Source organism: Mustela nigripes, chromosome 12 (assembly GCF_022355385.1).
Source record: "Mustela nigripes isolate SB6536 chromosome 12, MUSNIG.SB6536, whole genome shotgun sequence".
NCBI lineage: Eukaryota > Metazoa > Chordata > Mammalia > Carnivora > Mustelidae > Mustela > Mustela nigripes.
In genome coordinates, this window is record NC_081568.1 from 145,879,204 (window position 1) to 145,895,347 (window position 16,144).

The 16,144-nt window shown below is 49.9% G+C and overlaps 2 protein-coding genes and 1 long non-coding RNA gene across 4 annotated transcripts in view; 2 read left to right on the forward strand and 1 right to left on the reverse strand.

The window, feature by feature from the left end:
• Nucleotides 1-3,428, forward strand: part of LOC132027397 (uncharacterized) — a 4,863-nt gene extending 1,435 nt beyond the window's left edge. The window contains exons 2-3 of the long non-coding RNA XR_009407144.1: nt 2,515-2,647; nt 3,246-3,428. This is a non-coding gene — a long non-coding RNA (uncharacterized LOC132027397). The remainder of the gene's footprint in view (nt 1-2,514; nt 2,648-3,245) is intronic.
• On the reverse strand, nt 1,214-4,977 carry LOC132027395 (transmembrane emp24 domain-containing protein 9-like). 2 transcript variants are annotated; one of them, XM_059416118.1, is made up of 5 exons: nt 3,503-4,977; nt 3,006-3,106; nt 2,569-2,694; nt 1,870-2,016; nt 1,214-1,744 (listed from the first exon to the last, which is right to left on the reverse strand). In XM_059416118.1, the coding sequence occupies exons 1-5, from the start codon at nt 3,894-3,896 to the stop codon at nt 1,595-1,597; spliced, it is 918 nt and encodes a 305-aa protein (XP_059272101.1). In that variant the 5' UTR covers nt 3,897-4,977; the 3' UTR covers nt 1,214-1,594. The 2 variants fall into 2 exon arrangements, with proteins under 2 accessions (XP_059272101.1, XP_059272100.1); XM_059416117.1 differs by having other exon boundaries at nt 3,488-4,972.
• A 6,314-nt stretch (nt 4,978-11,291) lies between these two features.
• Nucleotides 11,292-14,915, forward strand: LOC132027398 (transmembrane emp24 domain-containing protein 9). The gene is made up of 5 exons (XM_059416119.1): nt 11,292-11,505; nt 11,675-11,775; nt 12,547-12,672; nt 12,986-13,132; nt 14,048-14,915. Exons 1-5 carry the CDS (start codon nt 11,322-11,324, stop codon nt 14,195-14,197), a joined length of 708 nt encoding a protein of 235 aa, XP_059272102.1. The 5' UTR covers nt 11,292-11,321; the 3' UTR covers nt 14,198-14,915.
• Nucleotides 14,916-16,144: the final 1,229 nt, after the last annotated feature.

Genomic DNA, 16,144 nt, shown 5'->3' on the forward strand with positions numbered 1-16,144 from the left:
TTTTTTTTTTTTTTTTTTTTTTTTTTTGCTTTAGGGCTTCAATATGTGCCACTCCTTCTAGCCAGAACACACGTCCCCCAGCTGATTCCTCATCACAAATTCAATTCTAAAAAGCACCCTTCTCTGACCACCTAGACTAGGCCAGCACTATATCATGTCATTTTTGGCACATATCCTTCTGAGAAGCACATACCACCTTTACCTGTTGTTTGAGCCCTGCCTCATTTGGTATCAGACATGTGCGAGAATGTGCCTTTCTGGATCATTTTGCTTCTATGAAAGAGATCAGAGCACCCCCCTCCCCGACACACACACATACCCCATCAGATAAGGGTATTGGGCCCTAAGATCACATACTTTGGTCAGAGGTTACTCTCCAGTGGTTTCCCCCAACCCCCAGCCTTCAGTTCTATCCACTCATACTTTCCAGAAGCCAGTCAGGACCACATCCACTAATGAGCAAATACCCGAGGCTTGCAGCGTCCCACAAGTGTATCCTAGGGGAGGATGTGTCTGTCTCAGGGGCCAAGTGCTTGGGCTGTTGCCATATCCCCCTCCTCATGGGGAGTCTCCCTTTATTGATGTCCTTAGCCTTGAGGAGTTGGACTTCATTTTGTTGAGGGTGCCAGCCAGTGAATTTCCTTATCACAGAAAATGTCAGATTCACATGTGAGATGACTCCCAACAGGGCAACCAGCAGAGTTCAGATGAGGCAGAAGTACTGAGTACCTAGGTGCCTGGTTATCAACACCCATGTGCGCCTGTCACAGTTGAGTTAACAAGATGCTGACTCTAATGGAAACAGTTACTTGAAATCCTATTTAAAAAAAAAAAAGGAAAGAAAAGAAAGCATATCCTGAAAAAAAATCAACCTGGGACATCATAAAGAGAGACACAGGTTGGTTGAAGAGTAGTATGAAAACAGAGGTGCCCATCTGACTGCCTGGAAAAAAACAGTGGAAGAGCACATGTGGGAACTGGAGCCCCACAAAGAGGCACAGGATCAGCACAAGCACTCAGGTTACCCATAAGATGGGCCCAAACTGGACTTTTCTCGAAAGGGCTCCACAGGTTGCTAAGGCTTTTGGAGAACAAGCTTTCTTCACCCTGTCCATTTTGGGATCAGTCCCACCAAATGCTTGCAGAAACTTAATGTTAATATCTGGTTAGAAACAAAACACCAGAATGAATTGCAGAGTGGAGGCAATAAATGTTCAGGTCAGAAAGTTGGCAGTTTATAGACACTCTTAATTCTCTCCATCTTGGGACAATATATCCGGGTTAGCCATGGGGGATGGGGGCACCCTCCCCTTCCTCCTCAGCAGCCCAGAGCCCCAGAGAATCCTGCAGCTCCCCAGACAAGTGGCTGGCGGGAAATCCATACTCTCCCAAGTGCCAGCAGAGAAAACAGTTCAAAGAGGTCCTCTGTCCCCATCCCCCATGGCTGGACCCCCCCCCCCCCACCCCCCCCCCATCCCCAGTCCCAAGCCCCATGGGGTTGGGGGAATCCGAAGTCAGGAAATACACCGGGGCAGGCCACTTGCCATCAGTTAAGAGAAAGGGAATGAGTTGGGGCTGGGTTTCTGGGGCCCACCTACACCAGCTTCTTGGCTTTAAAGAAACTCTTGAGGTGCCGCATCTGCCAGACACCGGTGGCAACCAGGATGAGGGTCTGCAGAATGGACCACCACAGCACCTGTTGGTTGGTGCTCTCGCTTGTCTGCCGGAAGCGCTCCTCTCGCCACTGTGGGAGGAGAGAAGGGAAAAGATGCCTGTCTAGAGCGCCCTCTGGGGGCAGAGCTGGAAGAGCCACTTCCCAGGAGGTCACACATTTTACCCTATCCCAGCTGGCCCAAGCCAGCCCCTCACCCTCTGGTACTCCTGCTCCTTCTGGATCAACTCCACCTGTTCCACAAGCTGCTGTAGGCGCAGATGCAGCTGGGTCAGCTTGTCCTTGGCCGCAAATTCTGCATAATCATTGGTGTGTTCACCCAACTGCATGTCCAAGTGAATGGCCTGGAATGGGGAACCCAGGAGGAGGGAGTCAGGGAGCTCACCTCCATGAACCTGCCAGAAATCTAGCTTCTACACCCCGGCTGGGCCTGACACTGGGAGTTCCATTCCTTACACACTGACTCGGTGACTGGCCCTGCTCTGGGGGTCCAGACACCAGACCAGGACCTGGCTTGTGTGGAGTATCCCCAACGATGGGACAACATGTGCAGAGAAGTAGAGCTGTGACTCTGAGCCAGGCAGTTTACTAGAAGTTTTGAATTGGGAGGTGACATTGTAGAGCCCAGAAGCGCTCAGATGCAGAATAGCTCTAAACCTCCTGTTACGAAGCCTGGTCTTTTTCCTAGGGATGGCCTGGAGCCAAGGGAGCATTTTAAGTCTGAGTGACTCCCTCCTCAGGTGTCCTTTCATCCTCAGGACCGATTCTTGGGATGCACACTTGAGGTAAAGTCCCAGCCCTACTCAATAGGCACCACCCACCACACCCTTCTCACTCTATAGAGGCTGAGAAAGGGAACGCCTGGGGACAGTGGACCTCCCGCCTGCCACACTCACCAGCTTGCCATCATAGAAGAGGGCGAACCGGATGGACTCGAGGTGGAGGCAGATCTGGTGCTCTCCTGGAGACTGAGAGGTGAAGGTGAAGCTTCCCCGAGGGCCGTACTGCCGGGCCAGGAGGTTCTAAAGGAAGCAGCCTTCAGTGAGCACAAGTTAGCCATGTACCTGCTTCCAGGAGATGATTTCAGGAGAATCCCAGGTGCAGACCCCCGCAGGCCCGAGGGGTGGGTGCAAGGAAAATGGGATAGGTTTGGCTGGAAATTCCCATATGCCAACGTCATTGATACAGAATACAGGATTGCAAAGACCATGGCCCTCCTTGAGCTAACCTGCCTGTCAGGAAACATCCTTCAGTGAGAAATGAGGGACCAGAGAAGGCCACACATTGATGCTGGGACCTCGGGGGTGCTGCAAGGAGTAAAGGCCTGCCTCACCTTATTCTCGGGGTCCTTCACAAACACGAACAAATTGATCCACTGTGGGGAGGGCTGGTACTTTTCCATAGCAGGGTCGTATAGCTCAGTCTTGTAGTTACCTAATGGAGAGGCAACAGAGGCGCATTCCCATCCATCCCCTGACTCAGACCTGATGGTCCAGGGTGGGGGTGGGGGGACAGGAAGATCTCGAATCTGAGGAAGCTGACCATGGCCCTCTGCCTCTCCTCCCTTCTCCAGCACCACTTCTCTGCCCTCGTTAGAGTCTGCATCAGACTCGGTGCCCCCTGTCCCCCGCACAGGCAAGAGAGAGGATGCCTTGGCCAGACTGCTGTCCACCCATTACCGACCCCCCAGCCCACCCCCGCCCCTGGCAGGGGAGGGGAGGTGGGATCTGAGATGGTGCCACGGAGCCCTATTCCCCTCCCCTCTCAGGACTCTGGGTGCAGGGAGCGCAAGGCCGGAAAGGCCGGCGCGCGCACCTATGACCACGGTACCATCGGGGATCTCCTGGATGAAGCACTTCTCTTCCAGCTCGCGGACCTCGAGGTAGAAGGCGCCCCCGTGGCCCATAAGCGCCAGCAGCTGCCCTAGCAGCAGCGGCAGGCCATACCGGTGGCTCGCGCTCTGCTCCATCCCTGCCCGGGGCCAGACCCGGGCCCAGCTCCTCGAGCCCCGCAGGCCCCCGCCACCTTCGCAGGCGAGTCCACGGGTCTCCGCGCGGAGCCTGCAGAGACTGCGAACGCGCTCGCGGACTACAACTCCCGGGAGCCGCCGCGCGGTCCCGCCCCCCGGCGCATTCTTGCCGACCCACGCAGCGAAGGGGCCCCGAGAGCCCCCTCTCAACCCAGGCCCCGCTTCGCTTGCTCCGCGAGAAACTTGTGGAGGCATAGGTGCTGTTAGCTCTTCTTCCTGTTTGAGGTAACAGCCTCGGGGGGGAGGGGGGCTTGCCCTCTGCAACTTACAGGGCAGCCACCCCAGATGTGTGCAGAAAGAATGGGGATAATGGGAAGTTTATTACTTGGACTTGAACCTCGAAGAGTTTAGGATTGATTGGGGAAAGGAGGTGACATGGTGAGACGGAATGAGAAGGCCCGTGGGGTTTCGAGTCTGAAGCAGTAATTCAAGAAGGGGAGGAGGAGACGTCGCGGTTTTCATGGAAGGGATTAGATTTGACTCAAGCCTTGAAGGATGGTTAAAATCTCCCTGAGCGCGGGGAACAAGAGCAATTTAGGCAGGGGGACGTAGCATTGCCTAGCAGCCAGACCAGTTAAGGGACTGGGGGAAGAAAAGTTATAGGAACGTGGAGGGAGGAGGCAATTGGGCTGAATCTGAGGGCGCAGGAGGTGCCAAGCCTGCTAGAACAGGGGAGCCCTTCATCCAGCGTATTTTTCTCTGCACTGGTGAGCCTGGAGGGAAGAGAAGATGGCAAGCAAGCCACTGGAAAAGTGTAGGGGTACACAACTGAACGGGGTGGGAGGATGAAGCCAACATGACAAAATGGGGACCCAGAAAAAGCAAATCTCGAGAAATCAAAAGTTTACAGTGCCCTGGGTAGAACAGTGTGGACCCAAACACTTCAACAGAAAGCTGTAGCCCAACTCAGATAATGGGATGAAGTCTTCCACCACCTGGTGCCTGGTAGTAAGAGGTACTCGTCCGTTTATTCAGCAAATATGATGATGATGATGATGGTAGTAAGAGGTACTCGTCCGTTTATTCAGCAAATATGTTATGATGATGATGATGGTGGTGGTGGTGGTGGTGGTGGTGGTGTGTGTGTGTGTGTGTATAAAATCAGTACAGGATGTTAAGATTGACAATATGGGGGTATTGGGTGTCTCAGTCAGCTAAGCGTCTGCCTTCAGCTCAGGTCATGATTCCAGGGTCCTCAGATTGAGGCCCACATGCTTCTCCCTCTCCCTCTGCCTTCCACTCCCCCTGCTTGTGCTCACTCTCTCTCTCTCTCTGTCAAATAAATAAATAAAATCTTAAAAAAAAAAAGATTGACAATGTGTTTTTTAGTTATCAGGAATGGTCCCCTCATTTTAGTGGTGTAGTTCATTGGCAATCATAGGGGAGCGTTTTTTATTTCTTCACTGGGAATGATCATTAAACAAAAATGAAAGATTCAGGTGTTAACAAAAGTCATACTTTAGAAAGGTCAAATAAGACAAAAGCTGGAAAGCATCTGTTGGATCTGAGAGCGAATTGTTCACCAAGGGAGTTAGCCAGAGGTGGGAGCAGAGGTAGAAAGCAGGCTTGGGAGACAGAGGTGCTGTCCGTGGTCCTGATCCGTCAGTCCTTTCCAGACCAGTACCACCACTTAAAGTAAAGCTTAGGCTCTGTTTTTGTTTTGTTTTGTTTTGTTTTGTTTTTTTAAAGATTTTATTTATTTATTTATTTATTTGACAGACAGAGATTACAAGTAGGCAGAGAGGCAGGCAGAGAGAGAGTGAGAGAAGGAAGCAGGCTCCCTGCTGAGCAGGGAGCCCGATGTGGGACTCGATCCCAGGACCCTGAGATCATGACCTGAGCCGAAGGCAGCGGCTTAACCCACTGAGCCACCCAGGCGCCCCTCTGTTTTGTTTTTAATAAAATTTGCAATCCCTCACAAGCCAATACTCCTATAAAATACAATTAAAAAATGAAACTAATCGTGTATCTGGATATCACATCAATATTAAATTTCTGTAAAAATTCCTAAACACTTAACTCAATATCTGCACTTAACCTCGATGCAGACCTATAACCAATATGAACCAGTACCAGCACCCACACCACACTGTGAATACCACTCTTGCATGGCAGTGATCCATTGGCCAGACTACTCACAGGAACCTCCGAAAGGGTCAAAAGTGGAAAATGCTTGCAGCTACATGTATGTAAGGATATAGTACACCAGTGAGATTTCAAGGCACAGAACCCAGACATTAGGAAGGAGTTGGACATGACTGTCCAAGTAGCACAAGTGTTTTGTTAAAACAGAACAACCGGGGGTGGGGGTGGAGCTGGGTGGCTCAATCAGTTAAGCATCTGACTTTGGCTGGGGTCCTGGGCTCAGAATTCTTGTATAGGGCCTCATGGAGGTGGGCAGGGAGGGGGGCTCTGCACTCAGTGGGGAGTCTGCTTTTCCCACTCCCTCTGCCCCTCCCCCCCCCTCATGTTCTCAGTTCTCAGGCATGCACACACACTCTCTCTCGCCCCCTGAAAGGAAGGAAGGAGGAAGGAAGGAAGGAGGAAAGAAGAACAACTGTTTCTGACCAATAACAAGACTAGGAACATAAGAGCAGTGAACCCACCCTTCTGGGATCCTCCCACTTAGCAAAAATCTCATTCCACAATGACTGCCAAGATCACTGAACCTGGGTGCCATTTGTGACATTCAAAGAAGACACTGGGGTGGTACATCTACTTGCCTCATCTGTGGTTCACCGAAGACCTCAGACTTAGGTTTTTTTTTTAAAGGAGAGATTTATTTGAAGAAATATTACAGCATATAAAATTGCATAAAGACTTAATTTCCACTAATACAGTGGTAGATTTGATATAATTTATAATTTAAAAACTTTTTTAAGAAATCCAGAATCAGGAACACCTGGGTGGCTCAGTCGGTTAAGCGTCTGCCTTTGGCTCAGGTCATGATCTCAGGGTCCTGGAATTGAGCACCCAATCAGGTTCCTTGCTGAGCTGGGAGCTTGCTGCTTCTTCTCCTTCTCCCTCACCCTCTGCAGCTCCTCCTGCTGGGGTGTGTGTGTGTGTGTGTGTGTCTGTGTGTGTGTGTGTGTGTGTCTCTGTGAAATACACAAAGATTGGGGCACCTGGATGGCTCAGTGGGTTAAACCTCTGCCTTCTGCTCAGGTCATGGTCTCAGGGTCCTGGGATCAAGCCCCGCATCAGGCTCTCTGCTCAGTGGGGAGCCTGCTTTCCCCTCTCTCTCTGTCTGTCTCTGTGCCTACTTGTGATCTTTCTCTGTGTGTCAAATAAATAAATAAAATCTTTTTTAAAAATTAAAAAAAAGAAATACACAAAAACCTTTTTAAAAAAAGAAGTGGAGCCTGTTGAAATTATTCCAACTAGTCAATCCTAAACCTGCTCACTTGCTCCCTGCACCTCCCATTCCTTCCCATAAAGATACATTAAAGGCTTCTACCCATGCTTTCCTGTCACTCTCTACCCCTGGACAGACCCTGGCGCTGTCCCCTGTAGCCCTTGAGTGGTGCAGTACAGTCACTTGTCTTGGAAACTATGGGTAAGAAACTATCTTTCAATGGCAACCATCTCCTAATCTGTTGGCTCTGATTTTATGCACAGAACATTCCATCCTTACTATGCCCAGGTCAGGATGCCTTGTGGAAATAATCAGGAGGAGACATCACAAGAAAACCAGACGTAGAGTATGGAGATTTTGGCTTTTCCTATAATTACATGTCATCATTACCATTCTTCCCTCTCCCCCCACTTCTTCCTTGCTTGCTTCCCTCTGCCTTCCTCCTCTCCTCTTCTCTCTCTCCTTCACTGTTTCCTTCTTCTCCCATCTTCTCTTTCATTTTCACGCCTCTCTCTCCTTTTCCCTCCATACTCTTTCCTTTCTCTCTCTTTCCTCTCTCTTCCCTTTCTCCAAGCAAACATCAACTGCATACTGAGGCTGTTGCTAGTTCTTTGCTAGGCTGTGGGGAGCACCAGAGATAAATCTGAAGCAGGAGGCCATATCCTTATCTCCTAAGGCTATCAGGCTGGGAGCACCTTGCTTGTGAATGAACTATTGCAATTCAATGTGGTTAACACTGCAATAGAGGCATTGTCAAAGCACCCAGAAGAAGGAAACAAATAAGACAATGCTGCTGAACCTGTCTTAATAGGATAAAAAGGAATTAGGCAAATGGAGAAGGAGGTAGGGATGGAGGCTCAGAGCTGAGCTCCCCCCCCAACTTTTGTGTGTGCTCCCTCTAAAAAATATTAATTAAGTAATTACCATAAGGAGGGACTTAACTTCTGTCATTTTGCTATTTGTTTTCTATTTCCTTATAGCTTTTATTTTGGTCCCTCTACTCTTGCTACCTTCTTTTGCATTTAGTTAATTTTTTACTCTTCTTCTACTATTTACTTTTACTATCTTCTTTTGCATTTAGTTAATTTTTTAGTTGTGAAACATTTATTTTTTTTAAAGATTTTATTTATTTATTTGAGAGAGAGAGACAGTGAGAGAGAGCATGAGCGAGGAGAAGGTCAGAGGGAGAAGCAGACTCCCTATGGAGCCAGGAGCCCGATGCGGGACTCGATCCTGGGACTCCGGGATCATGACCTGAGCCTAAGGCAGTCGTCCAACCAACTGTGCCACCCAGGCGTCCCTAGTTGTGAAACATTTAAATTCCTTTCCCATTTCCTTTTCTGTATATTTTACAGATATTTTCTTTGTGGTTACCATGTTACAGTTAATATTCTAAAGTTAAACATTCTAATTTGAATTTATACCAGTTTACCTTCAATAACAAAAAAATCTCTGCTCCTTTTTTTTTTAAAAGATTTTATTTATTTATTTGACAGAGAGAAATTACAAGTACACTGAGAGGCAGGCAGAGAGAGAGAGAAGGAAGCAGGCTCCCTGCTCAGCAGGGAGTCCGATGTGGGACTCGATCCCAGGACCCTGAGATCATGACCCGAGCCGAAGGCAGCGGCTTAACCCACTGAGCCACCCAGGCGCCCCTCTCTGCTCCTTTAATAGCTCTATTCTCACTCCTTTTTTGTGGTTGATATCAAATTATGGCTGTACACATTGCATGTTATGGCTACTTTATTGCTATAATTATTGATGTAAGCAATAAGCTGATTAAATCTCCAGATAATTAACCGAGTGAAAAAAGTCAATCTCAAAAGGTTACATACTGTATGGTTTCATTCATATAACATTCTTGAAATGACAAAATTATAGAAATGAAAAACATAGATTACTTGTCTGAGGTTAAGGAGACGGGGAAGGAATAGGGAAGTGGGTATGTCTTGAATACACAACATGGGAGATCCATATGGTGAAGGAAATGTTTTGACTGTATCAATGTCAATATCCTGGTTGTAACATTGCATTTACTTGGGCAAAATGTTACCATGGAAGAAGCTGGGTAAAGGGTTCACTAAATCACTCTGCATTGTTTCTACAACTGCATGTAAATCTATAATTATCTCAATGTAAAACGTTTAAATTTAAAAAATACTAAAGTGGTGCCAGGGTGGCTCAGTGGGTTAAGCCTCTGCCTTCTGCTCAGGTCATGATTCCAGGGTCCTGGGATCGAGCTCTCTGCTCAGTGGAGAGCCTGCTTACCTCTCTCTCCCTCTCTCTGCCTGCCTCTCTGCCTACTTGTGATCTGTCTGTCAAATAAATAAATAAATTTTTTTAAAAAATAAAAATACTAAAAATGTCTATTATAAAATGTTATCATATGTTAATTCTGTAATCATTTGTGAATCCCGAATGGTGGTGACATCAGCACTAGTAGGATGTAGTTATAATAGCACCAAGAAATGGGTGCCTGGGATACCTGGGTGGCTCAGTAGGTTAAGCCGATGCCTTCAGCTCAGGTCATGATCCTAGGGTCCTGGGATCGAGTCCCTCATCGGGCTCTTTGCTTGGCAGGGAGCCTGCTTCCTCCTCTTTCTCTGCCTGCCTCTCTGCCTGCTTGTGTGTATTCTCTCTCTCTGACAATCAAATAAAATCTTTAAAAAAAAAAAAAGAAAGAAAGAAAGAAAAATAAATAAATAAATAAATAAATAAATAAATGGATGGGTGCCTGGGTGGGGCTCAGTTGTTAGGTGCTTCCTTCCGCTCAGGTCATGATCCCAGGGTCCTGGCATCGAGGCCCACAGGAAGCCTGTTTCTCCCTCTCTCACTCCCCCTGCTTGTATTCCCTCTCTTTGTCAAATAAAAAAAAATATATTTTTTAAAAGAGACAGAGATTTTAAAAAATAGCACTAAGAAAAACACAAGCTGTAATTCACAGAAGAAAACAAATGACCAATAAAAAATTGCTCCATATCCGAGGAAATAAAAATTAAGAGAATAGTGAAATACAACTTTTCATTCAATTATTTTGCAAGACTAAAAAGGTTGAGAACCTTTGTCCAGGGTGTGCGGAAGTAAGCCCCAAAACACTCTGCCTATGAGACTGTAAATTGGTATGATTGAAAGGGCAATTTATAACACACACACACACACACACACACACACAGTGTCCTACAGTAATGCTTTTTTAAAGAAACAAACGAACGGAGTTTTTTATTGCAGCAATATATATGAAAGCAAATGATTAGGGGAAAGAAATCTTAACCACTTTCATCACAGGAATGGTTAAAAAATTAAGGTATGAAACAAGATGATGTTATATTGTTGCTTTTAAGAAAAATAAGGTAAAGACGTCCAATGAGGGGGAAATGTCAACACATCCTCATTAAATTTCCCTCCCCAAGACGCAACGAAACAAAAAAGAGAACCCAAATTAGAGATAAAACCTCCAACTTCTATGAAACCCTGAAGTAGCACAATCAGAAACTGCCAAGACCGAAGAGCTTCCAAAATACACCGGGATATGGATAAAATACAGGAAGGACAGGAAGGTCACACCCAGACCTCTGCCCTCAAGACCCCGACAGATAGTCCTTCACCTGCGGACCACTGAGGCACCGAACGACGTTCCAGAGAGGAGCCACCTCGGGCGAGCTGTGCAGAAAGGCCGGGGCGGATGATGTCTGGGGCCGATGCGGGGACGGAGGCGGGGCGGGGGATGGGGGGAGGGATGCTTGGGACCATACAAACCAGATCAGACCAGATCTAGGAGTGGATGAATTTGGAGATGGCAAAGAAGTGGTAAAGGAGGTCTCCCAGGCTTCTTTTATTTTTTACCCCAAAGGTAAGTTGGTGCACTTCTGGTGTCATTTTTTTCAAAGTTCGGTTTTTAAAAATAGAAGCCCAGAGTGTCGCACGCAGAAATATCAAGTGAGGGATCCTCGGTTTCAATCCCGTATCTGGCCATAATTCATTCTGCGACCACAAACTGCGGGACTGGCAGCATCTGTAAACAGGTGATAAACACTAGCAGCCGCCGGAGCCACCGCGATCAACGCAGAGGAGGTTTCAATTCTGAGGGCTCAATTAGGTTGCAGGCAGAAGCGACTCTCCAATCAGATACTGCCTCGCCGTGGCCGCGGGGCATCTCGGGACTTGTAGTCCAGCCAGTGGAACTCGCTGTCCCGGCAGGCCCCGGGGCGGCGGCGGCAGGGCTACGTGGCGCCGCCGGCTGCGCTTGCGCCGGCAGGTGGGGCAAGATGGCTGCAGAGCAGGGCGTGAGGGTCGTCGGGCCCCGGAGGGGAGCGGGACTGGGCACGGTGATTCGGGCCTTCGTGTTGCTGCTGTGTTTTGCGGCCCGCGGAGGCGCGCTTTACTTCCACATCGGGGAGACCGAAAAGAAGTGCTTTATTGAGGAGATTCCGGACGAGACCATGGTTATAGGTGCGGGTGGAAGGGGAGACTTTGGAACAAGACCTTGGTCTTAGGGCGGGGGGCGCGGGAGAGTCCGCTCTGCCGGAGCGGGGAGCAGCGGGTCTCGCCGCGTCCTGGCGGGGCCCGACTCCACACCACCTCGCGCTCCTCTGACCTGGGTTCGCCCCACTTCCTCCAGGAAACTATCGGACGCAGCTGTATGACAAGCAGCGGGAGGAGTACCAGCCGGCCACCCCCGGCCTTGGCATGTTCGTGGAGGTGAAGGACCCAGAGGACAAGGTGAGCCGGCCCCTGAGCCCCGCCGAGCCCTCCGCTCTGCCTTTCCCCGCCAGACCCGGCAGGTGCTGGTTCTTCCCCCTCCTGCTCGCCGCAGCCGCTCCGCTGCCGAGCATAGCTGGGTGCTGGAGAGAAAATCCCGGATTTGCGCTCGAGGCCACAGTTGGGCCGCTGCGGGGCTGGCTAGCGGCTCCTCTCAGCTTCTTCCCGACTGCTGCCCGACTCGGCGGAGCCCCTTCCCCGCCCCGAGCCGCCGCGGTTTTCCTGGCCTGTGAGATGGAAACTCACCTGTCTGGTAGGCGTGGTTGGTGGATTAATTGTGGTGCTGGCCGTCAGAGAATTCCGGTCACTGTGATGCCGTGACCTCTAGACTTGAGGATGTCCCAGAACGGGGTGCTTCCCAAAACGAGGGAGCAGCTTTTAATTTTGACAAGTAAGGACATTAAAGCCAAAGAAAAACAAAAATCCTTAGTTGTCACCTTTCGTTTCAAAGAAGAACCAGACCAAAAGAGCGGAAATGGCAGGAGCTCTGAATAAAGAGCCCTTCTTCCCAAGAGCAGTCACATGTCGGCTCTGTCTCAGACCCTTCACCCCTACCCCAGAAAGTTCTGAGACAGGCTTTTGGCAACTGCTGCAGAGCAGCTCTCTGGACCTTGTCGTGTTGTGAGGTGCTTAGGACTCTGTTTGCCAACTTTCAGGCACTCAGAGCGTGAAGCTCTGTTTCCTTCTGGCCCTTTTCCGCCTGTAACACTCACTGAAGGCTTTTCTCTCCAGGTCATCCTGGCCAGACAGTATGGCTCTGAAGGCCGGTTCACTTTCACCTCCCATACCCCTGGCGAACACCAGATCTGTCTTCACTCCAATTCCACCAAGTTCTCTCTTTTTGCTGGAGGCATGTTGGTGAGTGGAACCACGTGGGATTCGTAGCTTTCAGGTTCTAGACCCAGCTCAGGCCTGGAGACTTGGAGGTGCTTTGGATGTGAGATGAGTATGTCGGATTTGTGTTTCCTAAAAATTCTGGGTTTCCAGTGAACATCCCGGCACGGTTGCTGAACTCCTTGTGTGTGCCTTGGTCCAAGGCTCCGCTAAACTGATTCTTGCCTGTTTTCCCAGAGCTGCATAGGGCCAGACACTGTGGAGGACCAGCTGCTCATCTCTGGCAGGACAATGGAACAGGGCTGCCTCATTTCTTCTTTTCCTTGTCTGTCCCCAGAGAGTTCACCTGGACATCCAGGTAGGGGAGCACGCCAACGACTATGCAGAAATTGCGGCCAAAGACAAACTGAGTGAGTTGCAGCTCCGAGTGAGACAGCTGGTGGAGCAGGTAGAGCAGATCCAGAAAGAGCAGAACTACCAACGGGTATGTCGGGCAGGTCCTTCTGGGTGGGCTTCTTCCCAGGTACCTTCCCCTGGCACATCCAGAAGTTGCATGCAGATCAAACTTGGGTTTCATTATGAAACCCAAGGGATTCACATGTCTGTGCTGCTCTGCCAAGTCTAAAAGGCAGGGTGGGTACCACTAACTCCTGTTTGTAACCAAGGAGACAGGTTCTTAAGAGGTTGTTACTGCTCTAAATCACAATGACACATGCTCAGTGACAAAAGGAGGGATCGATGCTAATACCTTGGGTGTTAATTCCGTGGCTCCAGGTGCTTCCAGGAGCAGCTATTTCAAACTCCGTTGTGTTGGGGAGCCAGGATGGGACCATGAGTGGCTCTGTGACCATAAGGACTGTTATGTGTTTAAGCCTCAGGGACCTCTTAATTGTCAGCTGAGGGCAGCCTTGCAGGTATTCTAGACCTGGGTTTAAAGAGAAGCTATGTGGATTTTTCCTGGGTTTTAAATATTTGTAAAACACGTGCATGCCAGATGTCCTCACTGGGCCACCAGTTTGCAGCTTGTGCCCACAGTCCTCAAGGAGCAGCTGGGGAGACCTGGGCAGAGAGGTGAGAGCATGTCCACTCCTGAGTGCTAGAGGACGGCTCTCTCTGATGGGGTGATACTGCAGCTACTTTACCTCTGCCCGAGGCTCCACGAGGGGACCAGGGGAGGGCTGTTTCTGACAGAGGAGAAGACAGGCTTAAATGAGTGTGTTCCCTGAGGTCCTCTGGCAGGAGAGGAGGAATGCAGTCCTTGGGTGGGGGGTGTCTCTTCAGGTCTTTGCAGGTACTTGAAGCTGAGTGGAGCTGCCTGGCCCTGGGTTCCCCTCCCAGTTACAGTGGTGCCAGCTGGGGCCCAGCAACCTTAAGCCCCTCTTCCTTTCTCCTCCCACAGTGGCGAGAGGAGCGCTTCCGGCAAACGAGTGAGAGCACCAACCAGCGGGTGCTGTGGTGGTCCATTCTGCAGACCCTCATCCTCGTAGCCATCGGTGTCTGGCAGATGCGGCACCTCAAAAGCTTCTTTGAAGCGAAGAAGCTGGTGTAGCCATCCCTGGCCTCACAGGCCATCCTTCCTCCCAGGCTGTGGGAGAAAGGGCCTCCTGGAACTGATTTTTCTCTGGCAGGAGGACTGGTTCCGAGCCGTGGCTATCTGGAGGGGAGAGGGGTTACAGGCACCCCCCAGCATAAGCTTAGGGCAGCAGTTTGGCTGGCTGATACTGAGCAGATGGTAGGGCAGTGCCTGCCCCCTCCCCTGGGCTCTGAGCTCTTTGCAGTAATCATCCAGGGGCTGGTAAAGCCACTGGGAGCCCCACTGGCACCTCAGAATCACAGTGTTACTGATCAGGGATGTGAGGCTGTTGTCTGGGGTGGCTGGGGGGAGGGGAGCGGGTGGGCAAGCCTGTCTTTTTTCTGTCTTCCTTTGCTAACGTGGGATTTTTGAGCAGGTGGGGGTGTGGCTGTCATTCCCTGCCACCCCGGGAACCTCACTGTACCCTCCTTGGGCCCAGACTGCTGATCCAGGATGTTTGTGTCAATGGAGGGTAGGGGTGGAGGGAGTTGGCACTGTGGGGAGAGTAGCCTGGAGCTTGACCTCATCTTCTCAAATTGGTTGTCCTTTTTGGGAGCTTGAGGAACTGGGGTCAGGCCAAGCAGAGGCCTTGGTGCTGGCTGGGGATGGGGCCTGCAGAGTCTTAGTTACTGATTTCATTTTCAATAAGTCTAGGTTTGTTACATTGGTTTCCCAATAAAAAAAAAAAAATTGATTTCTTGTCCAGTGTAGTTACTGCAGTGGCTGTAACACGGAGGTGCTTGGGGAGTGTCATTTGTTCCACTGTGCAAAGCGCTTCATGTTCCAAGATAAAAATCCACCTGGGAACTTTAGTCCTTCTATCCGCTCTCCAACTTCCTGCAGCAGGTGATAGTGGGTTTGCCCAAGACCATAAAACAAGATACTTGGGGGCTTGGTGCTCAGATTTACACCATTTTCCGCTGTGTCCCCTCCCTTGTAACAAAGTGCCCTCCCTGCTTTTCCAGAGCAAGTGGAAGTCACTGTCATGGTGCTGCGAGGAAGGGCCTCGTTCAGGAAGGGAATGTACATTGAACAGAAGTGCTGTAGGTTTGGGAAGGACAGAAATCCCTGGATTGGTGGGGATGTCGATGGTTTTAACCAAAAGCTTGAGATTTTAGTAAGGACCTTGAAGGAGAGGAAGGATTCTGATACAAGGCAAAGCTGCGGGTGTTAGACAAACTGGTGAATGGAGGTCAATGGGCATGGTTCCCACTGGGGTTGAGGTCATTTGAGGAAGCTGTTTAAGGTTGGTTAGGGTTAGAAGACATTTGTACGTTACCCAGTGTTCAACACAGTTTTGAGTAGGAGAACCCCATGGAGGAGCACCTGGGTGGCTCAGTGGGTTAAGCCTCTGCGTTCAGCTCAGGTCATGATCTCAGGTCTTGGGATCAAGCCCCACATTGGGCTCTCTGCTTGGTAGGGAGCCTGCTTCCCCCCCTTTCTCTGCCTGCCTCTCTGCCTACTTGTGATCTCTGTCAAATAAAATACAATAAAATCTTTAGAAAAAAAAGAACAACAACAACCCCGTGGAGATAAAGCTTTTGAGAGAGAGCACAAGCAGAGAAAGTGGCAGGGAGAGGGACAAGCAGACTCTGCTGAGCACGGAGCCAGATGTGGGCTCCATCACACAAGACCTGAGCCGAAGGCACACACTTAACCGATAGAACCACCCAAGGCATTCCCCATGGAGATAAATTTGAGGAAGGTTAATCCAGAAGCCCGTGAGAAAAAGGGTGGGGAGACCAGTTTGCAGACTACTTGAACTGCCAGGAGGATGTAATCTGACCTCAGATTGCCACCTAGACTCCTCCACATTAAAAACAAAACCCTTTGGGACGCCTGGGTGGCTCAGTTGGTTAAGCAGCTGCCTTCGGCTCAGGTCATGATCCCAGCGTCCTGGGATCGAGTCCCACATAGGGCTCC